The 27,348-nt window shown below is 44.4% G+C and overlaps 1 protein-coding gene across 5 annotated transcripts in view; it reads right to left on the reverse strand.

The window, feature by feature from the left end:
• The window catches only part of SLC16A5 (solute carrier family 16 member 5), a 529,473-nt gene that overhangs the window by 223,529 nt on the left and 278,596 nt on the right, over window positions 1-27,348 (reverse strand). For 4 of the 5 annotated variants that reach the window (XM_085617056.1, XM_085617058.1, XM_085617057.1 and 1 more), the window contains one exon: window positions 8,689-8,919. In XM_085617056.1, the coding sequence (XP_085473182.1) occupies window positions 8,689-8,893 (205 nt within the window). In that variant the 5' untranslated portion in view covers window positions 8,894-8,919. Of the gene's footprint in view, window positions 1-8,688; window positions 8,920-21,645; window positions 21,827-27,348 lie in introns of those variants that run through there. The other variant, XM_085617054.1, reaches the window with a different exon arrangement.

Raw genomic sequence — 27,348 nt, forward strand, 5'->3', positions numbered from 1 at the left:
CTAAGGCACCAATCAGAACAATGCCTAAAAGCGATCCTATTGTCTCAGGAACTGCCTATGGCTGAAGAATAACTATGAAGGGTCTCAATTAGAATTGACATTAATGGACAATCACGTGAAACTTTGAAAGACAAGCCCAAACCTGCAATTCCATAAAAACTCGGCAGACAATATACATGAGAAGTACACAAGATATAACTCAGTATCCTGCGAAAGGCAAGAGAAATAGACAAGTGAATTATCTGCATGCCACACACTAGCGACTGTCAAGATTTGTGCATGATAAAAACGTGAACTGAGGAAGCAATTTCAATTTCTACCATCATGTCTTTATTAGTGAGCATTACAAAACAGGCAGGCAAACAAGGCTGAGGATGAAAACTGTTTGGATGCTTCAGAACATTGATGCAGATGTTGGTCTGTTTTAAATTATCATTTCTGTAGTGTAAACAATGCTAAATACAAGATTTAAGACACACATATTACAGACAAGTGCAAGCAACACCATAAATAACACCGCATAAACTCACAGCGAATCATAAATTTTGTCATGTTTTGGACCTAGTGTGTTGCTGATTATTCAGGGTGTATTACATTTTTGAAGAGCGCTCTGACGTGCTTTTACTAAAAAAACACCTAAAAAGGTTCCTTTCAGCAGTTTTTTAGACAAGACTGGGCCTCTTTCCGAATGCCCATGGTATTTTGAATGTTTATTAACCCCACCAGGTAAACACCGATTCTTACCCGTATTACCCTTCCCTTCTGAGTAGTGCAAGTTGGAATAAGGAATAACATGCGTATATGTGTTTATCCACCAAATTACTGCATGTTTTATCTCTTTGCAACCATATTTCCTAAGATAAAGTTTGTGAGGTTTTATCTGGTGAAATGTGTTTGTGAAAAAAACTGCACATGTGCAGTAATTGAAACAAAACTTAGAATCCTGCTTCTAGCACAAACTTCTGTTTGTGCCCGAATTTCTGCAGAACGATGTGTGACCTCCATCATGAATATCGCTGAATAGGATGTGGCGTGACGGTCAAAGCTGCTGACTTTGGAACTGGGGAACCATGTTCGGGCGTCGGCTCAACATCCTGTGATTCTGGGCAAATCACTAAATCTCCCCTTGCCTACCAAAAAAATGAATGTACCCTGGTGTAGCGTAGCTGGTGTTTATGCAAAGCGCTCCAATACATTCGGGTCGAGTTCGCGTTATATAAAAAAAAGTAGCAACCACTCCAAGTCGTAATTTTGGGAACTGACCTATTAGTGCATAAGTTGGTACACAAAATTCCTTGTCATTTGCAAAAAGTTGGGTGTGCAATTTGCAACCACTTTTTACGAATGGAAATTTCATGCATCAGGCCCTCAGATTGTAATTCCACCCCTCATTAACCTAAAATCTACTAATCTGAATCTTCTCTGCACTCTGTACAACATCGTGCTTCGAGTTCCTTTACCATCTTGGACCCTTCTGCTGGAACTCACTTCTCCAAGCTTAACAAGCAAGCCCCTTTTTAGAGGATATGAAGCATGCCACTGACAGAGTGGGTGAGGGTTTTCAAAAGAGAACATAGTTCTTCCACGGGCCATACCACCAGCATTCGGCTTTAGAAACCACAGTTGTTGATGGGTATTGGATAGCTTGGTGTGTTGATGTGAAGAAGTAGGGCGATAACATCCTTATATCCACAGAAAATATCTCTCGCTCTCGATCATACTTTATCAGTCTGGGGAAATATGGTGTGCAGGAGAGGATTTTAAAGACAGTTCTTAAGAATCATCTACTTCACGAAAGCAGAAACTGAACCTGATCTCACACAACTCTCAACATTTGTAAATCTGTGAATATATCAGCATGTTTCTATTTATTTATAGAAATACAGTAAGTTGTATATCTGTCTTTACTGTTAAATTTCCTATATAACTGTGCTGTTTATCCATATCGCAATCACTCACTTAGGTCTATTTTAACCATCTCAATTGTCTATTATTATGCTAGGTACCAATTATGTTCTAATACACATTAATTCTCAGGATGGGATTGCCAGCATCAATTAATAAAGACAAATATTTATTTCTGAGGCTCCATATAGATGTTGAAATGCGGCATCGATGAGAATAAACCGAGGGGCACTCTGCGGTACATGGAAAGAGGAGTACATTTTGAGGGTTCTATGAGATGAATTGAGGGCCTTTTAATAGCACACTGCACAAAAAAGCGACTTCACATGCAGGGCATCTCATTACTGATAAATCCAGTTGGCGAGGGAGTAGACATTTCTGATTTGTCAAAAAATGGATCCAGCCTGAGGCTCTGTAATGAGTTCAACATGTCTAAAATCATAAATGCAGACATTTGCTCAATGAACTGTAAACACCCAAAGAGAGATGGAAGGGGTTGTGGCATCCATGCATACATATGAGAGAGCATGGCCATGTATCTGACGGTTCTGGATTTACCGGCTTGTGCGGTTGATCCGTTTTCAATACAGACTCAGTCTAGGTTTTTATTGCTCTAGCAGTATAGCTACATTTTCTCAATCCTTTGACAGATCTGATTCTGCATTTTGGGCAGACTTTCAGATTGTCCTCTAACCAGATATATGTATTTTGGAAGACAGCACTCAGCACTGAAAACAACACTAAAAGAGAGTTTGGAGAAGGGATTCCACTCTCGAAAAGTGGTGTAAAATTGTATAATTTAGTGAGATTGTAATGTATAAACAACATTTTTAGTGATTTTTGGTTGTATTAGTCTACGCCCAAATATTTTTTGGGGAAAACGCGTTATTTAAAGCACAACCAGCTAGTAAAAGTAGTTGAAATTTGACGGAATTTTACAGGGTGGTTGTTTCCATGGCATTCTGGGAAATGTGTCTGAAGAGGTACATTTGCAAGCACAGTTGACTAGTGACTCCCAGTCAAACCCAGGACATTTTGGTAAAATTAGTGAACTGGTATGTTCTCAAATACATTAAGTTTGCTACATTTGTGAAAATTGAACAGAACTTAGCTACACTTTTACAGCAGGGTTTAAGAGCTTTCTATGAGAACATTTTGGGGAAAGAAAGTGTCAGATAGTACATTTCACAGCACATAGGTACAACAGCATTTGTCAAAGCTGAGAATCAATCACGCAAATACAATTTTACAGGAGCTTGATGGGTGTCCCTTGAAAAAATGTCAATGAAAATATGTGGCAAAAGGTGAATTTCTAACAACATTTTGCCCAAAGTAACCGTGGATCACACCAACTGCAGAGTGGGTGTAGAGCAGTGCAAAACAAATATGAAGATGGCTCAACCACCAATGAAAGAAACAATCCGTACTCTTCGCCACATGCTGTAGGCCCAGCGTGCGATCACTTTCTAGTGAAGACCTCGAGGCAGGTTTATCCCCTTGCTATGAAACACACTAAATGCGACGGAGTTATGCATCCTTTTCCTCCACCCTTTTTGCGGCCAGTACTAAAACCGTTCATTATAAGTGTCAATAACATCTAATATGATAGCACCAACATCTCTGAGCATTGATGACAAAAGTTTAAAAGGACACAAGCTACACTTATCAGCAGGGCTGCCACGCCTTAAATGGGGCGGTATCAACACTTTTTAGGATAGCTACTAGACTTTTATGGATGAAGCACAAGACCTACTAACTTTTCACAGTAGGAATTTGGTGTCCTAATTGGGATGCACCAACATTCCACATTAAGGACGATAGCTGGGTTAAAGTTTCAAGATTTTCAAGCAAATAATGGGGGAGAAGGAAAACTGGACAAAATAGATTTTGAAAATCGCTGTAAAGGGGGATGTCGTAGCTCTCTTCCAAAGAAGGCTTTATGAATCCCGCCACCAAGGAGCAGACAGCCTCTGCTCCTGTGCCTTTAACTTTCAGCTCTAAGATCTTCATCCTTCTACTGCCATTAACCCTCTAACCTATACCCTGGAAGTAGACACTCCCCTGCCTATGGGCCCCACATTATTTGCACCTCTGGACCGCTTCCAGCCCCTTCACATAAAACTTCTTGCACTTTGTTAGAGTGCCAAGCAAAGAGGGGCACATATTCTCAGCACCTCTATAGTGCCCGAAGCCTCTGGACTTCGCAGCGCCTGCAGAATCATTAAGGTTTTCAGCAATATTTACTCTCTCCAATAAGGTAAATACATACATATGCACCATGTAATTCCTCTTAAAACTAATTCAACCAACATGTCTCACTCACATCACTTCTCACCATTTTAAAAGGATTACCGAACTGAAGTCCATAATGTCTATATCTTCAAATAATTTAGGACACTCATTTATACATACTCTACAGAAAGGCCGAAGGTCTTCGCTTTAACACTGCTTGTTACATTCATTAAAATGCTGCACAATCTCCTAATATACTTAGTTGTACCCTCCTCTAAAACTTGGTGTCATGCTCCCTCTAATGCAAGGTATCTTCTGGTTTTAGGTATTTTGGAAAATGTAGGAATCGCAGACGTTTTTGTGAATTCGGGGGCCACAAACATTTGACAGGCGTCTCTGCTCCAAGGATCAGCTCATAATATTAACTTTGTCACCACATAGAGGTGTTGCACATTAGCTGCAACAAAAAGGAATGGGACAGGATTGGTATCTGCCACTCCGCTAAAAATCTAATTGGCTCCTTCCTAGCCAAAAGAACGCAGGCTGTCATCTTAGGCCCTTTTCAATCGGCACAACTCTCATCTCCCTGCGGAGTTCCTCAAGGCTCATCCCTTAGTCCGACACTTTTTAATATTTATGTGTCGGACCTTGCTAAAACCATCAAAGCACACGGGATGAGCCTAACCTCCTATGCCGACGATACCCAGTTGGTACTGGCTATCAAAGGTGACGGAGATCAAATGGCTGAAAAATATAAGAAGGGACTCATTGATATAGGAGAATGGATGGCCACCAATTGTCTTAAATTAAACTCAGATAAAACTGAGGTGGTCATATTTGGACCTCTCCTCCCAGCCTGGCTATCAAGTTGGTGGCCAGATGCCTTCGATATCCCTCCTACTCCAACCGCTAAAGTTAGGAACCTCGGTATCATCTTCGATGAAGGTTTACACTTCATGGATCACGCTAATAAAACAGTCTCCACAGCACAACTAAAATTAAAGATGATTAGAAAAATTCGACCTTTTCTCCCGGAGTCTGCCATCAAAACTCTGGTCACTTCCTTAGTATTTTCTGCTCTGGATTACTGCAACGGCCTCTTTCTTAACGCTCAATCCAGAGTAATAGCCAAACTACAAACTATCCAGAACGCAGCAGCACGCCTGCTTTCAGGAAAAACAAAATATGAATCAATATCAAGAAGCATAAAGGATTACCACTGGCTCACTGTTCGAAATAGAATTCATTTCAAGTCCCTTTGTATCGTTTTTAAGGCGCTCAATAATCAAGGACCTCACTTTTTGAAAGAGCAGCTGCAATTGTACAAACCGAGCAGAACGCTACGTTCAGCCACTCTCGGCCAATTGGTCATTCCTCGTACAAAGACGGTATCCTGGGGTGATCGACGCTTCTTGGTGGCAGCCCCAAAGCTCTGGAACACTCTACCCCTAAACATCAGACAGAGACCTTCCCTCTTTCACTTTCGTAAGATCTTAAAAACCTGGTTGTTCGATCAATGATTCCCCATTCCCACGTTTCTCATCATAATTAACTGGTTTCTTAGCGCCAAGACGCCCTAGGGTATATGTTGCGCTTTATAAATATCAAATAAATAAATAAATAAATAAAAAATAAAAACAGGCCTTCTGTTTTATTATTTAAAAATAAGTTGTAACAGAACAGCTGGGTCTAAAAAAGGACAGGGCCTGAGGTAAAAAGACCTAGGTCCCTTGTGACGACACTGAGTAAAGTGGAATCCATGGAGCTATTGAAAAGAATCACCCACAATACATCAACAGAGACACACTACACACACAAACATATGCACACATATAACCACTGCATTTATGCGTAAACACATGCACAGCATTCAGGCAAAAAGGCACACAAATCCCCTACCAAAACATACACACACACACATATATAGAAACAGGTATATTATGAAGATTAAAGGTTATTTTACTCAGTAAAACTATAACATGCCTAATGATAGCCGCCGGCTTAACCCAATGAAGCTGCAGCTCGGGGTCGCAAGGGTTCGTGAGCACCGAGTCGCAACATGTGGTGGGTGTTCCGTGAAGAGTTCCAGCAATCAGCTAGCTCCCAAGCTCCCAGATCCAGGCTTCTTGGACTAAACTAAAAGGTATTTCTATAAATCTTTGCCCGTCTGTGGCTGGATTAGACATGGCCAGTATCAGTCCTGGCCAGTATAGGCACTGGAAAGACTTCCAAACTCCTTACGTGCTCCTTTTCCTATCACACATGGCACCAGAGCTAAAATTACCCCTATGTATCGGATGCTCCAGAAATTAACAGGGAAAACGCATGGGTTTTGTCGCAGGGAGAACGAGAACCAATCAGCAAACCGCGCACTGCACATCCCCCAAAAAACATGAAAGGTTCTACATCAAGAATCATATGGAAAATGCCTGTCACCCAAGAATAGAAGGGCGAGGGCAGGAAGGAATGCCCAGAGGACAGGGCAGAGAGAAAGAGCAGGCATGAGGTAAACATGTATTGTGCGCTCTGACAGACTTACCTGGGGCAGAAGACAGGGCAAGACTGCAAGGCTAGGTAAACATGTATTGTGCGCTCCGACAGACTCACCTGGGGCAGAAGACAGGGCAAGACTGCAAGGCTAGCCAGGGGCTAGAACTATTTAAATTAAGGTCTGAGGCTCTCAGTCGTCTCTGGCCTCTATGATGCCTCGCCTCAGCTCACAGGTCACGCGCACTTTTAATTGCACAATGCGCATGTCAATGGTCACCAGACCAGCCCCATCCTAAGGGTGAAGACCGCGCAGCCGCTGAGACATTTGCGCACCGCGCACCCATATGAAGAGGCCACGGCGAGGTGCTGGTGCAATGAACAACGGCGATGCGCATAGCCCTTTAATTACTAAATACCTGACGGATCTGTAGTGCTTGCTGGCTCCACAGAGGGGGCCCCTGGAGCAGGGCCCCCCCCCGCGGGGCGGCAGGGGCCTGTTTTTACGCCCCTTGGAGAGGGCACCTTTTAGTACTACGTACTTGTGTTACAACAAAGGAGTTCTTATATGGATCCAAAGTGGTATCTAATATGTGACGGAGATGGCCACGGTGGGTCCAGATGAGAGGTATGTAGCAATGAACGGCAAATTACGCTGGGCATAGTTGTCCATTGTGTTTAATCACCCAATACCCGCAAACTGAGTTTTGGGACTCTCTGCAGGAATATACCTTACTGGCAACGCACACACTGGCCTGGTGGGGAGGAAACTTCAACTGCTTGCACCCTACTCTCATGCCCAAGACCTCCTCCAACTCACATTCTCAAGACCTGCACTCCTGACTGTTTATGGCCCTACACTCTGGCCCCCTACACAACTTTGGTGATTTTACAATCACTGTAGACTGTTGACATACCTGATTTTGTGGAAACAGACTGCTCGCATCCCAACAAGGAGATTACAGCATCTCTATCGGAGAGAGATTTTCTAGCCAATTTAAGGATCAAACAAAGAAAAGGTGATTGAAGGATGCATGCAATAAGTCTAGCAACTGGCAGTCGCTCAGGATAGCATTCCAACCCATTTGTCTTTTGCCCACCATATCACCTCAGATTAGACACAGCCATGTGCAAATCCGTCTTAGTCCTGCTCCGATGGCAACACAGGAATTGTAAGTGAAGAGAAAAGGTTAGGATGCAGAGAAAGAAGGAGGACACTGAGAAAGGAAAGAGAGGGTAAGGGAAAATACAAAAAAAGAAAAAAGAAGGAAGAGTACAGCGGAATAAAAGGAAAGAAAGGAGTTTAAGGAAAGGTGAGATGAGATATGGGAAAATGGTATTGAAGAGAGGAGAGCACAAGGGAGAGAGAGAAGTGAAAGGAAAAGAAAAGAGACAAGAAAATAAGTAAGTGAAAAGAGAGGAAAAAAGAGGAAAGATGTAGAAGAGGTAGACGAAAAGGAGTCGAGGGGGCCAAAGGAAGAGGAAACCATGGAGGAAAGGAGAGAAGGTAAATGGAAGAGGAAGAGAAAACGGGAAGACAGGAAAAAAAAGAAGGAAAGGAAAGAAGAGAAGAGAGGGAGAGCATGTGTGAGGAGAAAGGAAGAGGAGAGAGAGAATAAAGGCAGAGGAAGAGGACGGCTAGAGGAAAAGGAGGGAGAGAGAAAGTAGTTTTAGAGAAAACAGGAGTATATGGGAGCAAGAGGCGAGAACGGAAGAGAAGTGGGAGGAAAAAGATAGAGAATGTAGTTAGATAGAGGAGATAGCTAGAGGCGAGAAAGGAAGACAAGTGGGGGAAGAAAACAGAGAATGAAGGGAAAGGAGACAGGTTGAGGCGAGAAAGGAAGAGAAGTGGGAGGAAGAAGAGAGAGAATGAGATTGGATACAGGAGATAGCTAGAGGAGAGAAAGAAGGCGGAGTACGAGGAAGGAAAGAGAGGAGTAGAGGAGCAAGAAAGGAAGCTACAAGGGGAGTGGTGGGGACTAGAGAGAGGAAATGATATGGGGAAAAGAGTTATAAGAGCAGTGCAGTAGTAAAAAAGAGAGTCTCTCCAGACTGCTGTCTTACCCCCCGCGTGCAGCACTGCTGTCACGATGGATGGAAACCACGATGTCTCGCTGTTGCTGGCCTGGAAAGAGGCCTGGATGTCCGTGTAGAAGATGCCAACACATGATGGGAAGCCAAGGGTCAGTCCCTGGGACAGCACGACGGCCAGCAGCACCACCCAGGCCCAGCCACGGTCCGTAACCTCTTCGGCCCGACCAGGAGCCATGCCGCCAGATCCACCAACAGCTGATTCTGTATGGCCAAGAAAGGACAGTGTAAAGGGAGACAGCAAAGTGAGAGGGAGAAAGAACTAAGTGAAAGAAGCATTGGTGAAGCCAGCAGGTCTCACCCTTGAGACACATTAGCTTTGCCAATGGTTTTTAGGCATTCTGTAAAGGATCCACGATTGTGGGCAGCATGGGCTAATCAAGATAAAAAAATCCTATGACGTGGCCACCTTTTTTTCTTTTTATTTGTTGTTCTGAGCTGGATCAGCAAATAAATAGAAAAAGATGCACTAAAACACTTTTTGAAACACGGGTGAGGGGGACAACACACAGGGCGTGAATGGGGGGCTTCAACAGAAAGGACACGGGTAGGGCAACGTGGAGGGCATGGTTTGGGGAAGCAATGTGGGGGTGGGGAGGAGAAGCAACGGGTGACAGATGGTAAGAAGTAACACAGAGAATGGGGGGAGGGGTCAAAACAACATAGGTACATGGGTGGGGAGGAGAAGCAACGGGCAACAGAGAAGAAGGGTATGAGTGGGCTGAAGCAATACGGAGGGCAGTGGGGGGACAGGAACAACATATAGGGTGGGGTGGAGAGGAGAAGCAATGGGTGAGAGAACAACATAGAGCAGGTTGAGAAGAAGTATGTTTGCCTATACCCTTCCTTGCTGCATAATCTGTAAAGCGCTCTGATACCCTCGGTGGTCATGTTCACACTATATAAAACTTTCTAAATAAATAAGTAACAGCGGATGACACAAAAGCGAGTGCAATATACCGGTGGATGGGAGAAGCACACGGGCGACAGACAGCAACACAGAGTGCAGGGGAGAGAAGTACATGAGGGAGACAGCTGGAAACCACATGGACATCCGTGAAGTGCAGAACCCAAAAAAAAAAGTAGTGCTTGAAAAGCAAACAGTGGAAGCACGGAAACCAAGCAATCATTATAGATGGTAAACAGGCTGTGCTCCACGGGAGGGGAACAGACAACAATATGAGAAGTGGCGCGGCCAGGTGTGGAAGAAAGAGGAAAGTTTGAAAGAACTGGGTATATGATAGAAAGTGAGAGGAAAAGAGACCTTGGCAAGGGAAAGACATAAGGTGTGGGTCAAACAAGGAAATAGGAGGGGGAGATATGGTAGGGAAAGAGAAAGAAAGGACAGGATGAGTAGAAAATAAGCAAAAGAAACCAGGGTGAGGAAAGACAGGCAGACGGAACAGAAGAAAGGATACGCTGACAGGTGGATAAAACAGTGAGGGAAGAAACAGTCAGGAGAAGAGAAGACAGGGTAAGGTGGAAAAGAGGACAGGATGAGGGGAATAGATGATAGAATGAGGTGAAGAGAGGGCTGGGAAAGTTGAAGATAGGACAGGACGAGGGGAAGAGAACAACAGTGTAGGGAGCAGTAAAAAGACAGAGGTAAGTACCAGGAGGCTAAGGCGGTATCGCATAATAGCACCTTGAGACCCTAACGGGTGAGTGGTGCGCTCTACAAAACCCTGATTGATTGTTTGATAGGTGGGTGAGAAAGGAGGACAGGCTCAGGCGAGGACATAGGACAGGCTCAGGCGAGGACATAGGACAAATGGAGCGAAAGAGCAGTCAGTGTATGTGGAAGAGGGGACAAGAGGAGAACAAAGGAAAGTTTGACAAAAACGTGGAAACGCGGGTGGGAAGAGGACGGGGGCATATAGGAGAGGATGGCGCGATCAGAGGTCCTATGATAGTGAAAGTTGAGAATAAAGACAATGAGATGAAAGAGTGGCCAGGGTGAGGGAGGTCTCGAGTTGAGAGATTAGTAAATTCTGAAAACTAAAAACTGTTCCTTATGCTAACCCCACTATAGAGCTTCACGCAGATTACGGTGCGTCACTGTTTTTATCTGGGTAGGGAAAGAAAGGTTTTGGACACAGGGACTCCTTAGTTGAACGATCAAGGACATGTGCTTTCAAGTCAGAGTATGTCACACATGTGGTGCGGCCAACCACGTTTAGAATCATTCAGGAGATGACCAGTCTCCATCCCCACTCAATTAAATTCTTTTATTTGTTTTGCCTTTAGTATATTCACAAAATCAATCTTATTAAATACATAATTATCAACAACCCACCCACATTACAAATGACAATACATAACAAATTATTCCATAGCATACAAAGGGGCCGACTGACTAAGATTCATGCAGCACAATGCAGTGTAACAATCGGCTGAGCTTGACTTGCATGGACAGAAATTTGGCAGCATCGTATGTATACATGCATCAGGTTGTGTGTGCTTGACATCACCGGCCATGCAAACACAGATAATGCTGTGCTTGTGTGATGCTGTACCTTAAGTGGTATTGTCCCTTAGTGGAAAAGCTATCAGTAAGAATCGTGTGTGGCTTTTGTAGTCGAGGCATACGCTGAAGTACAACTGCCTTTGCGCAGACGATTACCCAAGGGTAAACTGTGTGTACTTCTTGCGATTATCACAAGTATTATACATTACAAAATCGGAAACTGTGTCCCATTTTGTGCACGTTTTAATTTGTGCTCCTATTCCAGGCACTGCTAGGTCGCGCAACCTTGTGTGGCTTTACTAGGCATGGGGTTGGCCTGACCCTTATGGAAGGTAACGCAGTTCCAACGCAATAATAGCTCCTACACATTATGCCCCACGGGATTTTGTTCTAGGCGCCGCAATGGCATTTATAGCACTGCTTGTGGATATCTTCAGCCAGAACAACCTTTTGCCTGAGAAACTTCATCAACGCCATTGTTTGAGTCGCCTTGTGCCATGCAAGCTCTCTTGTAAAGCGTAGGTAAATCTGGGCTTCAAGATCTCACCAACATGAAACATGAGTTAAAAAGGTCTTTAAAATCCAAATACTTTAGAACAATCTGCACAGGACTGGTGAATGTAAACACACTGAAGAGCATCCATCAGAGTACTAGCATTCGAGTGCCGATACAAGTTTGTTGCTACTTTCTTCTATCACCAGATAAATGGGGGCAGAACCTAACAATACGCTTGCTATCCTGGATTAAATGTTTGCCTAGGGTACAAGAAGCCTCGCCAACCCAGCAGTTCTGAGTCATTTCGATGGGGTGGACCCCATTTCCCTTTTTTTTTTTTTAAAGCAGTGCAACATAGCCTCCACCAAATATAAAGGGTATCTTTGCATACAACTCTTTTCCACACCATTAAAGACTACGTAAGCAAAATCATTTTCAAGACTATAAACTCACCAATCCATTACTAATAGGTTGTGTATCACCCAAGTTGCAGTAGATATAGAACACTTTTCGGCAAGGCCAAATTCAGCAGAACATATCTAGTGTGGAGAAGTGTGGCTCAATGATTAGAGGGCAGACCCTGATGCAGAGGTCTAGCCTGGGACCAGGGTTCAATTCCCCGCCTCGGTGGGTCTTGGGCTCAAAAATTCCACGGACCTGATAATTCTCGCCTCGGTGCCTATTCCAATCATGGAGTGCAACTCTGGGCAATAGCTTGCTTAATCTCCACAACGGCCCCCACAATGCTAAGGATGCCTGGCCTCCACCTTGGGGGTGCCCAGGAGTGGACGCCTCACAGGGAAAGCCAGGATGGGTTCCACAGCGGTATTCGTACAAGCGCCTTGAGACCCTTGCGGGTGAGTAGTGCGCTATACAAGTATCAATTTGCATTTACATTTACAGTGTTCCATTCCTGAGTTGTTGATGATTTTCACTTTCACCACATCATCAATGATGCCTTCTTATGCATGATTTAAACAATACCATCATTTTAAGAAAACTCCCAGCGCCTTATTCCGGATCCCTTCTACTCCCAATTCAAGATGTCGAGACTGTATGGAGACAGACTGATGGAGCGCTAGGTGCCTCTTCCACATAGTTCCTTACAGAATCTCCTACCCAATCTACTGTAACACCTGCACATGCTCAGCTCTACGTAGGAGGACAATAGTCGATTTTATCTAATATGCTTTCAGTAGTGATAAAAGGTGTGGTTTCTCAGTTCACCTGTAAAGCCTGTCCAACTTCAGGTAATGAAAGCTGATCCAAACTTTCACTTTCACATCTTTCTATAGCCACAGAAGACTTTGGGGCAGATTTACAAGCCCCTTGTGCAACCGGTGCATTACTTTTTGTGTCGCACCGGTGATGCATTTTACTGCTCCATCTTTACAAGGACCGGAAAACCCACCCTACGTGACTTTTCCTGTCCTTGTAAATATGGCCCCTTTGCACGCAGCACTTTGCATGAAAGGGGTGTTCCATGGGTGTTGCTGTGGGTGTTCCCACGCAACACCCATGGAACCTGACACATTTCCAGATTTACGAAGAATCGCAAATCTGGAAATGCATGGGAATGCTACGCCTCCCCAGGGGAGGCGTAGGGAGGCACAACGAGGAGAAATGTATTAATTTCTCCTCATTTTCTTTTCCTCTTTTCCAGTGCAGCACACATAGGAAGAGAAAATCACCTCTAATGATTGTTTATGTACAGGAAAGGATCCCTTCCTGCACATAAACAATCATTGAAACAAATAAGTTTTTCAACTCCTATGTGTGCTGTTGCAACACACATAGAGGTAGAAAAAACGGCATTTCAGATTGTTTTTGTGCAGGAAGGGAACCCTTCCTGAACAAAAACAATCTCCCCACGACACAGGCATCCTTGCACCATGGTGCAAGGGTGCCTGCGCCAGTGCATGGCAGCAGTTTGTGCGCCAGCCAGCGCAGGAGGAAGCACATAGATGCAACATATTGTTGTACATATGTTGCATCCCTGTGCTTTGAAAGTGACTCAGTGCGGCACAGACAAATGGCTTGCGTTACGCACTGAGTCACTTTCTTGTAAATCTGCCCCACTGTCCTTAGGTTCACAAACTTGCTCTTTTAAGTCAGAAAAAATGTACATGAGAAAAGTATTTTGAGGATATTTTCCTCAGAGGATAGAGATTTGTTGTAGACCTAAGCGCTCAGTCCATCTCCTTGTGTTTGCTTTGTTCGCCCCAAGTTAGCAGGGAATGCCCAGACGTGGGTCCCTTGTTTACTTTGCCACTGGATTCAAGCTAGCCTGGCTGATGAGGGGTGTTACCCCAAAACCGGTCCCAGGATGCTTGTTTCCGGTTCAGGGAAGACCTGGCTTGGCAGTTCGGGCTGGACTGTTCCCATGAGGTCCAGGGTCAAGACTGATTTGCATATAGCTGGGTCTGAACTGAGGTGGCGAAGTGGGCTAAAGAATGATGGTGGATTCAACCCAGATCTGTGACTGGGGGCAAGTGTCTGAAAAGTTTCAGTGCTCAGTCCATCATCTCTTTGTGTTCGCTTTGCTTGCCCTAAGTTGGCAGGGTATGCCCAGACGTGGGTCCATTGCTCACTTTGCCACTGGATTCAAGCTAGCCTGGCTGATGAGGGCTGTTACCCTGAAACTGGTCCTAGGATGCTTGTTTACGGTTCAGGGAAGACCTGGCTTAGCAGTTCAGGCTGGACTTTTCCCATGAGGCACAGGGTCAAGACTGATTTGCATATAGCTGGGTCTGAACTAGGGGTGGCGAAGAATGCTAAAGAATGATGATAGATTCAACTCAGATCTGTGACTGGGGGTGAGTGTCTGAAAAGTTTCAGGGCTCCATCCATCATCTCCTTGTGTTTGCTTTGTTTGCCCTAAGTTGGCAGGGTATGCCCAGATGTGGGTCCCTTGCTCACTTTGCCACTGGATTCAACGTAGCCTGGCTGATGAGGGGTGTTACCCCGAAACTGGTCCCAGGATGCTTGTTCCGGTTCAGGGAAGACCTGACTTGGCAGTTCGGGCTGGACTGTTCCCATGAGGCACAGGGTCAAGACTGATTTGCATATAGATGGGTCTGAATGGTGGTAGTGAAGTGAGCTAAAGAACGATGAGGGATTCAACCTCGATCTGTGACTGGCGGTGAGAGTCTGAAAAGTTTCAGCGCTCCGTCCATCATCTCCTTGTGTTTACCATTCCCATGGAGAGGTGGATGAAGAAAATGTCTTTTGATTCAACTGAACAAAGTAGAAATCATTATCACCAGAGGTGAAGATGGTGACATAAAATCCATTTACAATTGGTTCAGGAGCTTTAAATACCCCAACACCAGCTCATAAGATAAAATGTAAAATCCTTCTGTTTGGTTCTCTACTTATCATTACAAATAGAGGCTATCAGAAAAGCACGAGATTCCAGCTAAGATGTAAGATTAATTCAATACTTTACTTGCTGGAAAGCAAGAACCTAGCTCACAAAAGCCCTTTCCTGGCTGCTCTAGTGTGATGCTATCTGTGCTGAAGGAAACCCAATAACTCAGTAGGATCCTAAATATAGTGGCCAGACTGCGCCCTTAGTTGAAGAAATAAGATCACATTAGCCCAATCCCGCAAAGCTCTATTTTCTCCCGGTGAACCAAACAAGTTCAAGACCCAATGCTTTCTCTCTAGAAAATTAGCTGGAAAGTGTCACAACATCTGCATACAAGGGCCGGCATCATATTCCTGGACAAGCCCTTAGATTCACCAGCTAATACGGATCATACAAAACACCTTCAATCAAATACACATGGAAGGAAAACCATCGAACGTTTGGGTCCCAGAATATGGAACAATCTGGATTCCAGGCTTCAAAAACAATCCAGCCTTAAAGTCTTCAAAAAGGAATTGAGTGTTCATCGATTCAGGGAGGCATCTGTCGGACGAGCATTCCACTAGAACGACACTGCCCTCTTCTCAATGGGACTGGGTCCCATGAGCAATATCTATGGGCAACGATGAAGAGCCCATCTTCCAACGTTACCTGGAGAGTCTTAAAACATCTGTACTCACCTAGATTATTCATCAGTCCATTTTTTTCCTCGATCTGCAACACTTGACTTTTTAGTGCTGAGAAGTAGCCAGAAGAAGATGAGCGGGCACTTTGCGAAACACCAAAATCACATAAATTCATGACTAGACACCATAACTGAGAATGGGCTTTTTCCTCCCTTCCATCAAGTCACCTGGACTCCTATTGCATGCCTCAATGCATTCACTGGATGTAGATATCAAACATCCCATGTGGAAATCCAGATGAGTTGTCGGTGACAACACAGATCTACATGATACCAGAGAGGAGGGAGTCAGGCAGGGCACTGGGCACCCCATTGGTCCATGACCACCATCCACACCTGGCTGAAGGTCGTCCGTGGTAAGCTGGAAAGCAAACAACTTCCCTCAGACAAGAATTAAGTGGACATCCTAGAGACGGGTACTTTCTCATCAATGGATGGCCACAGTCCAAACCCAGCTCGGTTGTTCGCAGCACTGGGTTACTTTTTAACCAGAAGATGGCCGTTTTCCAAGCTCCGGTCATGCTTGCATAGTCCGGCTCTCACTCGTTTTCGCCAACTGTGTTCAATAACCCATTAGACGATGTTCATTGCCAGCCTTTCTTTAAAAGGTACACGAGATAACGAAGGCTGGACAAGGTGACTGAGATTTTGCTTCTCTGGTGGCGAATTCTCTACCTCTTCAAACAACTGAAAACATGGATTTTTAAGCTCCAACTGGGCTTGCATGGTGGGCCCAGACAGTGTGGAGAACTACCCGAAATCTTTATAGTAATCACACGTTTTACCAGTCCTCAAAATAAATAAATTACTTACTATAGGCAAAACATTTTTCTCCGAGGCCCTAGTTATTTATAGAGGGAGAATCTTCAACACTTCATATGAAATTCTGTGCATTTTAGCCAAACTTTCCGTACCAATGTGCTATGCACACTTTCCTAATTTCACTACTTACTAGTTGGGTAGAATAATACCAGTTTTATGAATAATCAAAAATTATATTGTGGTCTACACAAAATCTAATCACACATTGTACTATTTTGTTTAAAACCCCCCCTTGCCATTATGTCTGAGGCTCCTTTTTAGCTGTTGGTGGGGCCCACGTGCCTCTAAACTTTACCCCTGATAGAGGCCTGGGCTCAACAAATAAAGCCAGGGCTAACCCCAGGTCCATCCTCTCGAAGGTGGCACAGCTTGAGGATAAAAAGTGCCTAAGACTTTGCATATACCTGGAACCTGTGTGACTCCATCTAGCCTATAACCCAGGATAATAAGAGCCGGATGCATGGTGCCAATGAAAGACACTTAGAGCTGGGCAAGATTGAATACCATGTGAAGGAGAGTCCGATATACAGCTGACTCTACCCCAGCCCTTCCATCCATTCAGAAACACCGACCTGGCATGACTGACTCCACCACTTCTACAAGGAATAGACTGAGTTGTAATTGAGGCTTGCCTCCTCCTCCATCCTTTCAGAGGCACCATCTTGACATATGACTCTTTCACCGAAATACTGGCCTTTCAGATGCACTGGCCTGACATGTGAGTGACATTGTCTAAACCCTTCCTCTACCATCCTATCACAGGCTTGCTCTAATGTGGCAGCCACTTCATTCTCTTACATTCCAGTCAACCAAATAGCCCCAAGCAAACACCACTTACAACTCCTGTTTTTACTGTGGACTTTGGCACTGAACAATAATGTAGTTCCCAAACCAAGGAACTAGATGATAAAAGCTACACGGCCTATGCAAGCCTATTGCCACCCTAGGCTAAGTGACATTTTGCTACCTCTCTTGCCTTGTAATAGATTCACAGATGCTACTTGTTGGGTCATCCCGCCGCTCCCCTCCTTTTGATGGCAGTGGGTCATGCAGCAGCGTAGAATGATTTAGACTCAATGGCTCTGAAAATAGTATGTCAGCAGGTGGCCTGGTTATTCGAGCATCTACGAAAGGAGGGCTCCAGCCAGTGCCTCATTTGAGCCAGTGGCTGCAGGTGGCGCCCACCAACACTCTTTTTGGGAACCAGTACTTATTTTTCCATCATTAGGCTTTGATCCAGAAAAAGATCAAGAAAGGGAGATAAGGAGGGGGAAAAGGAGAAGAGAAAGATGAAAAACAGTGACAAAGAGTGAAAGTAGGGGTGAAAAAGAACCCACAAGAGGGAGACAAAGAGGCCGAGAGTGTATGCTGATGGATCAAAAGGCAAGAGGTGGAATCGAGATTAGACAGCCATGGTATTTGGCAACTCCAAGCCACCTGAGAAAAAGTTTGGGCACCAACACATTATTTTACAAATTACGAACTGGCTGCAGAACATCCTGGTCCTGCTGGGTAGAGTACCACAAAGTGCGCCTCCAGGAGGGACACCTTACAGGTCCATAAATTGACAAGGAGCAACAAGTTCACATCCTCACTCAGGGCTAGCAATAGGCGTGCTTGCAAGTTTGAACCTATCAGAAATAGTTGAAATAAAGCCCTCTGGGCATTCTACCCCAATACACCCAACTATCACAAATGAACCACCAATAAAAGAAATACAAAACCCTTCGAGAATATCACCCTAAAATCTTTATGAAAGTGCAGTGAGGAGACAAACAAAAGAGTATAATGAATGAGAAAAGTCCTCACTGCACCAAGAGACACTGTATGCAACCGGTCTGGGGCTGCTTGAGTTCCGGTTCAGAGGAGACCTGACCCGGCAGCTCGGACTACACTGTTTCCACTGGAGCAGCACGAAGACTCTTTTGCATATGGCTGGTTCCTGTCTGAAGTGCCATGATGGGCAAAAAACTATGGACTAGGATGAGGACAGCAATTACCAGTGGTTGAGTTTGATTCAACCATTCCACCACTCATTTTTTTGCATACTTCAGTGCAACACTCCGTATGTGAAGGGTATGCCCCGAGGTGGGTCCCATGTTCACTGTACCACTGGAAGCATCTTGCAACCTACTGACCAGGTGAAAATAGGCTGAAACCGGTCTGGGTGGCTTGTGTTCTGCTTCACAGGGGACCGAGCCTGGCAGTTCTGGCTGGACTGTTCCTATTTGAGTAAGACCAAGAGTGATTTGCATATGGCGGATTCCTGACTGAGGCGGCATGTCAAGCAATACAACCATCACTTTTCTGTACACGTCAGTGTGACGCATCAAGGAAAGTGATACAAGTGCCAGCCAGGCACAATTTGACCAAAAAGACCATAGCCAGGCTCGCCAAAGCATCATTACGACACTTCCTCCTACGGTGGCCGTGTGTTACCTCACGACTTAAATAATGACTTGCATAACTACAGTTACCAAACCCATCGTAATTAATGAGGGCTAAACGTGGTTGTTTATAGAATGGCGGATGTTCCACCCACCCTAATTAGAGTGCATGATCATGTTATGTCATCTCTATTTAGAGTGTGCTCATAAATGTACACTGTAAATAGTGCAGACAGGACAACTGACAATTTATGGTGGGTGCCTTGCATAACGCTCTTAGTTCCTCACACTCAGCAAAGTGTCCTTTAAGTAAAACAGAGACCATCACAAAATACGAAACGGTTCATAAAGAAATAGACACTTGGAAATAGGCTGAAAACTGGAGAGACCTGTATTTTAACATTGGCAATACCTGTGTTTTGTGGAGCTCTGACCCCATCCTGGACAAGCAGAAGCCATTGACTACTCACACCCACATTCTCCCACAAAATACTATCCTACTCCAAGGAGGTGCCAGCCTCGACCAGTGTCTCAGGTGTTTACCAGAGTCCTGAATGACCTAAAGTGCCTGAAACGGATGTATGACGTAACAACGCGAGTCATTACAACGCGTGCAGTTACATCGCGGTCGTTACAACGACTGCAATGTTACTACGCTATGCCATTACAACGCAAGTCTTTACATCGACTTGCGCTATATGGCGTGCTAACATTAGAAAAGCGTAATTTACTATTCCAACTCCAGTCCACTTAACAGTAGGGAAGGTGTTGGGATAGTAAACTACACTATTTGTAATGTTAGCACGCCATCTAGCGCAAGTCGATGTAAAGACTTGCGTTGTAATGGCATTGCGTGGTTACATGCGTTCGTTGTAACGACCGCGTTGTAACAGCATCGCGTTGTACTGAATGCGATGTAAACGATGTTTCCCGCCTGAAACGCTTGGTGGGAGACCTGGAGCTCTAAAGGACTAATCTCTTGAAACCCTTACAGGTGGTATGCTGTCCTAAATGCCACATTAAAAGTTCAGCGTCACGGAGGTGGCAGGGTGTCATTGATGCCACGCAGATGGCACTATCATCCTGGATGCCTGACAGGTGGCATAGTGTACCGTATGCCCTGCAGGTGGCATGTTGTCCTAGATGCCTTACAGGTTGCAGTGCATCCTGGATGCTGTGTTGGTGGCATTTAGTCCGAGCTGGCATGATGCTATGTATTCCTTTTAGGTGGCATGATGTTCTGGGGCCCCCATGGGTGGCTCGGTGTCCTGGATACTCATCATGTGACATGGTGTCATGAAGCCCTGCTGGTGTTCTGATTGGCTTCCTGAAGGTCTGAGATAGTAAAAATCATATCAAACTTGCTATGTCCTGGATGCAATACACGTGGCATGTCATCAAGGGGTATACTTCACGTTGGATGCTGTCCTGAATACCATATTGAAGCCTTGGTGTGGTGATGCCATGCCAGCATCACTCACATGTGTGGCCCATTGTGAGCTGCTTTTGCTTCACTTAAATAATATAATTTGCTGGTGACCTCCAGTAAATGGATTTTCTTTGCAATCTATTTAAGATTTGCTTGAAAACCTGACAAATGATCATAACATGAACTCCAGTTACTTACTATCTTTTGCAGCGTTCGCGCCAATTATCAACAACATCAATCTCAGACGTTTGGATCTTATCATATATCCTGATGATGACACGTTGAGTCATTCGCCGGCGTCGAAACACATACATTTTACATATGTCATTACAAGACTTTTAGGATCTTAAAAACGACCTGGCTATAGCACAGTCAATGATCTGCTGGGCCTTGCCTTTTGTTTTCCCAAAGGCTCTAAGTTTCTCTTTATTCTTTAGTTCTGATTTATGCCACTTTCCATTAGTGAGTTTGCACATCCTAGCGCTGAACACTACTGCTATCCCTGTGTTCTGTCTGTACATGACCGCTGTCTTTATTGTTGGATTAAATTGTGTTTACTCTACTTCTAGGTATGTCTTGTTGCAGCATGTTTCTGTGCTAATGGAACAGATTGTTTTGCTGCTTTTTCACTATGTATTGGATTTTATGTGTTAAGGAACATAGCACAACCAGTTTTCTTTATATTTTACCCAGGGTGGCTTGCTGCTCTGGACATTGCCCTAAGGGATTCCTTCATGCCTGAGGCAGTGCTCAAACTGCCCTTGTTTGTTGGCTACAGAAGACTCATCGATCCACAGGCAGCCCCTTCAGTAGCCCCAAGGACCCTCAGATACCCAACAGTTCCTTCTATTTACAAGAACGTCACCTGAGTCCCATGCAGGTACCTTAGTCCTTATGGGAAATTCCAAGATTCCTGCCAACTCACTCGATTCCCAAGTTCAGATCCCCAGTGGCCCCTCCTGCCCCCAAGAGGCCCTTCATTCTCCCAGCGAATCCATTAGGTCCCTCAGAATCCCAAGATGTCCCTCAGATCCCACATGTCCCTCGGATCCCAACATGACCCTCAGATCCTCAGCAGGTTGCCTGGATGAACAACATGTCCCTCGGATAATATTCAGGAAACTCAGATTCCCAAAAGTCCCCTCGGATCCTCAGATCCCCAGCTGCCCCCTCCCCCCCCCCCCACCCACAAAATCCCAGGAAGATCCTCAGATCCCCAGCTGGTTCCTCTGATTCCCAGGGTGTCCCTCGGTTTCCCTCTGTGCCTTTCATACCTTGAAGGTGCCTGGAGTCCACAGCTAATGCTGCCTGCTGCTGTCTCTCTTCTCGCCCGGTAACTGCTGAATTGCGCCCTGAAGTTGGTCCTGTGCTTCGGGAGGACACGCCCACCCTTCCAGCCACTCCCTGGGGGTTGGCAGCTCCGCTCACCTGCACTGCTCTCTCTAACCTTCCGTTTTATGAGAACAAGGAAGCGAGTGCGCGGGGACCCGGTGAAACGCGATCACTTAAGAGATATTAGTGAGCTGTGTTTTGCAGGCGTCACTGGCGCGTATCATATTACTGTGTAGAGGCAGGCAGGCTGCCTACAGGGAAATCAGGTAAGTACCAGTGGGCGGTGGGGCTGGGAAGGAGTCAGCCCTGTGCCTCTGAATAAATTGGATGGCAGAGGCAGTTGGCAGCAACCTGCCTGCATGTGTAGCATGCCCAGTCGTGCAGGGCTGAGGTGTCTCCAGTGCTTTAAATGGGCCGGTACTCACCGGTACTGAATACCGGCCCTTCCAAATTGTTCCACCTCCAGTACCGGAACTTCTCCTTGGCCAGGGAGAGTACCGGTACTCTGGGGCAGTAGCCAAGCTTACATTAGGAAATGTGTAGCAACGTTGTTTGGACAGGCATAGCCAGTCTCATCAGAAACAGCAATCAGGCGCGCAACGTCCATAGAGCTGAAAGGGCTTCCTTCCCCCTCCCCCCTGTGTCTCTCATCCCGGGCTGAGGCAGCTTCTGGCGACTGTTTTATCACAGCCGCACCGAGTACGTCACAGGTCTTTAAAAGACCATTCACTTGCTAACGAGGCTTTGTTGTGTTTTCACCCCTGCATCTCCATACATATTGCTGGAAGAATCAGCACCCCCCCCCCCCCCCCCCGAAATTATTAGTGGGCCCCCCACTGAAATTTGGCTCTCGTAAGGAGCCGTGAATGTGTGTATTGACAGACGATCCTAGATGGCGGCCAGTACCGATAACGCCTCGATTGAAACAAAACCTGCTGAGATGTTCTATTTACACAGCTCCTCTCACTCTTCTGCTTCGCCACCTAGAGATCCGGGTGATTACAGCACAAACCTCGAGGTGAAACAGGTGTCCTGTCGTAGTTTTGCAATCATGGGAACAGCAGTTTCAGAACATTTGCTAGTGAAACAAAATAATAGCTCAAGGAACTTTCTGGTCATGACTCCTTTTACTTATGGGCAGTCAGCAGGTAGCGCTACCCACACAATCCCAATGTAGCGCTACGCGCTAAATCCCAATGAATTCGAGAAACGTTTGTGCACCCTTCTCTTGCAGTCATAATGGGGCTGTATGAAACATGGGGATTGATGACATTGGGTGCTGAGTGCCTGTTGTCAGACTGAGAGTGGAGGGGGATGTCACTAATCATCAGGGTAAACGCATACAGTACAGCTTGGATATTGCATTTGTAAAAATCAGTTTTAGCGAATGATGTGCGTGTTAGTGTCTGTGTGAGAACCTACGTGTATGTGTGTCACAGATGTGCACTATGAGCTGATATGGAAAAAAGTAATTCTATTTCAGCAGATTACGCTGATAACTTTTCAGTGCAATAGAGTTCTGTGCTGCATTGGTTGCTCATCAACACATAATGAACAGGGCATGCCCAGGAAATGTGAATACGACTTCATATATTGTTTTTTTTTTTTTGCATATTTATATAGCGCAAACTTGACCCGAAGGTATTGGAGCGCTTTACATAGCACCGTATTTACATTACACATTCAGGCATGGGGAGATTAAGTGATTTGCCCAGAATCACAGCATCTGGACGCGACCTCGAGGCTCGAACTCTGGTTTCCAGCACCAAAGTCGGCAGCGTAGCCGACGACCGCATCCGCTCCCCGTTATAGTGCCACTATGCACAGCGCTACATAAAACTCCTACATAAATAATTCAATACGTACCATGAAAATACAACCGTATATCTTATATCAACTATGCAGTTTATATAATTCGTATTTCAGTGCCAGTGTCGGTGAAGTAAAATACTCACAAACAATATCTATTTCTTCATCAACATTCCCAGATGTACTCCGAGAATATCTTGATCTCATTGGATGCTGGCACCTTGCCCCGCCCCTAATTCCGCCCATGTCCACAGCTCAATTTTATGAGTACCTGCACTTATTTTTTCCCATTTAAAGCACTGTCTATGAGGTCATCAAAGGTCGATAAGAACAGAGCGACCTTTTACATCTGCCCAGAGGGGGCTTTCGCGCGCCCCATCTCTCTCTCACTTATTCACACAAACAAAACACAGGGCACTGGATTCAAGTCAGTTGGGGCCGGGGCAGAGACGTCGCTAAAAAGAGCAAACCATACTGTAATTAGTTTGTGAGTATTCCCCAGTAGTTAACTGCATGCAAAATGCGCGGTGCAACTAAAATACTTAACTGGTAGACAATTTCTTGTTAATTCGTTTGTATAGCATGAGTTACTAACTTCCAAACACCTCGGCAATATTGAATCGCCGGCCACGGAATCACTCACTGTCAGTGCGTTGCTGGCAGGGAGCTATTCTAAATGGATATTCAAGTTACACGCATCTACGTACGGATCTATGTCGCAGGTATATTAGCCAACGGACCCATCTCTTTATGACTGGAACCTGTGATCAGCATACAAATTGGTTCGGGGGCACTGTTAGTCAGTGCGGGCTCCTGGATGGGCCGGTCTCTCACTCACTCAATAAATAACTCACACGCACACCAGTGTGTCAGTTGCGTCAATAGACCACGTGCGGGTGCTGCAGATCGGCGCATATAAATTCTCCCTGCTTCCACGGACAGAGTAAATCTACAGTCACACGCGCAATCACACATCATACGCTAGGGCCCATCACACTAAATTCACACTATTACTCTATCCACACTGAATATAGGAGAGAAAACCTAAACCAATCTGCATCTACATTGAGGTCAACGCGACCTTAATGACATTGCCTTGAGTCAGGATTTTAAACATAAGAAATACATTTGAAACTCAATAAATGACAAGGAATAAACACCCGACACTGGAATTCAAACAAATGCTTGTTTATCTATTAATTCAAATGAAAAGTCAATCATTAGCAAAATCGTTATTCTCATAGTTACCTATTCTAGCTAAATGGGTCAGGACAGGTCTCTCGGTAAAGTCTCTCGAGCCGCCGTCCTCAGCATAGGAAACGTCCAAACGCGATGACCGCAAGGAAAGAACGAACCAACGAACGAACATGGACCCTCTCTAGTCTAACATATTTATAGAGAAAGTTACAAATAAAAGTTACAAACAAATGTTAGATATCCGTTGAGCCACTGAGCAGAGCGAGCAGGAAAGGAAGTCTCTTGGTTACATTTAGAAAACCTCCGCTCAGGGAAAATCACAAAAATAAAAACACGGAAGAAGGAAACTCAAGTTTGCAAATGTTTCTTTCGTAAATGCTCTTCCTCGATATCTTAGCAGAGCCACCGCAGACTGGTCATTGTTCATTGTGGCTTTATCCCTGTCCAAGGACAGTTGGAATCTTTCCAAAGCTGCTGTCCTCACGGAAAACTTTCACCCAGGCAGAAGCTGTGGTCAGGTGACTCTCGACCATATTCAGCAAAGCCTCTCATCAAAATTCGATCACTCGAGCGCAGTCTGTAAATGGCAGCCATCTTGTTTTAGGCCAAAACGGACCATCTTAATTAAAAGAAACACAAAACAACGTTACCACATCATAATGATTGTACAGTGTTAAACCCCACTAATACCCTTATGTGTATGTACTTATCTAGCCTTCTGCAACGCAATAAAGCATTAGCACACGTTATTTTAAACGCACAAACACAAAACAAATAGCACTTTACGATACTTATTTAGTTAAACCGCACATTTATTATTAAGCAACCTATATGCATTCCCACGTGTAGTCTCTTCTCATTAGTAATGTTGGTTAGTCAAGACTCTTAACAAAACTAATAATTAGTAATTTAAAATCAGTAATTTTAGTCATAACATATAGACAAAAACTGGAGCTTAAAACTCGATAAATTTTCAATAGAAAACTCTGCTCCAGCAATCCCCCCTTTGGTGATATCTTATCACCACAAAAACCACCCAAAAAGAAAAATTTAGTCCCAATTTTTAGGAGAAATTGAAAATGTCTTTTATGACACAACATTAAACACCAGACTCTCTCACATCATCCCTCCTCGATTCCAAATACACACTCTCCCTCAATTCTTCTAATTCTATTTCCTGTGGGGTCTCTCCTTGACCTCTTTTGTTTCTTCTCAGCATTCCCTCTGATTATTCTCTTTTTCCCTCCCCTGTTTTTACAACACAAACACCCCAATCTTAGTATCAATAAAGCAACAATTATGCATGTCAAAGGAAACAATATTTTACCAATAATGGTACTACCTATCTTAGCAATAAAACTCTTAACAGCAACTATCTTATTAGCTATTTTAGTCCAGACACTTTCAGCTTCTAGTGGTACTAATTCTTCATGTAAATCAGTAATATTTTTGATATAGTTCTTTAGACCTTTGCTTTCATCAGGAATGTAAGTGCAACAATGTTGAACTTTCAGCATTCCACAAACTCCACCCTCTTTAGCCAATAGAATATCAAGGGCAAGTCGTTTTTGCATAGACATGGCACGTACGGCAATCATCTCCGTATCTACCAAAAGAAACCCTCCAGCGGTACTTGTCGATAAGCGATCCACCACTGTTGACAGTTTCCGAATCCCATATGCATTCAAAGAAATTCCCACTGCTGGAATTAAAGCACCAAAAATGTCACCCACTATCTCTGACCAAGTTTCTCTCTTAAAACGTGTTAGTAAATTAATGTGTTCTACATCTTCTATCCTATCTATATGAAAAATCTTTGGAAAGACCAGGCCCACATAACACGTGCCATACCAATGGTCAGGCAACTTGTAATAAGCCTTGCTCCCACAAACATAATACACTCCTGGGAAAACTGGATCTTCACCACCTTTAAAACCCCATCCTGTTGCAATGAAGTATGTATCATGACACTCACTAGTCCCAACAAAATATGTATCATATTGGGATTTCCTTCTGGTAATGCATAGTTTACCCTTCTGTGGTGCATCTAAAGCCAAAGTCGGACTGGCCCCATTCTTCAACTCCTTTCCCATCTCAATGTCCCAAATTGTTTCACTCACTTTATATTTCCCTGCCTTCTCATGCATGCTCATTCTCCTTTCCTCTACCATGTTTAAGAAAGCCTTCTCCTCTTCTTTCAGACTGCAAGTTAAATTGTTTCTAAAAATATAATCTAAGGTTAATTCTTCTTTCTCAATAAAAATCTCACCAAAAATGTTAGCTTCTTTAGCTGGATTCAGCTTTTTGTTCATAGGCAATTGCCCAAAAATGTTATCTTTGTTAGACATCTCGTAATCTATTTTCCCTAACAAATAAAAAACACTACTTAACACACTACATGAAATTCCATACGTAGCTGGTAAATGGTGATAAGTAACACCCTCTGAAACGGATGCAGGCAATTGCATACATACGTAGCAATCCCTAACTTCCATTGTCTTTACGTATTCGTACAACAACTTTGAAAAAACATTGCTAGAAAAATCATTAATCGACCTATCTTTATGTACGTAAATGTTACTAATTCTAGTTGGAACTACTTTTCGTGAACTCTTCTCTACATTGGTCACATTCTCAGT

This window comes from Triturus cristatus, chromosome 7 (assembly GCF_964204655.1).
Source record: "Triturus cristatus chromosome 7, aTriCri1.1, whole genome shotgun sequence".
In the NCBI taxonomy this organism is placed as follows: domain Eukaryota; kingdom Metazoa; phylum Chordata; class Amphibia; order Caudata; family Salamandridae; genus Triturus; species Triturus cristatus.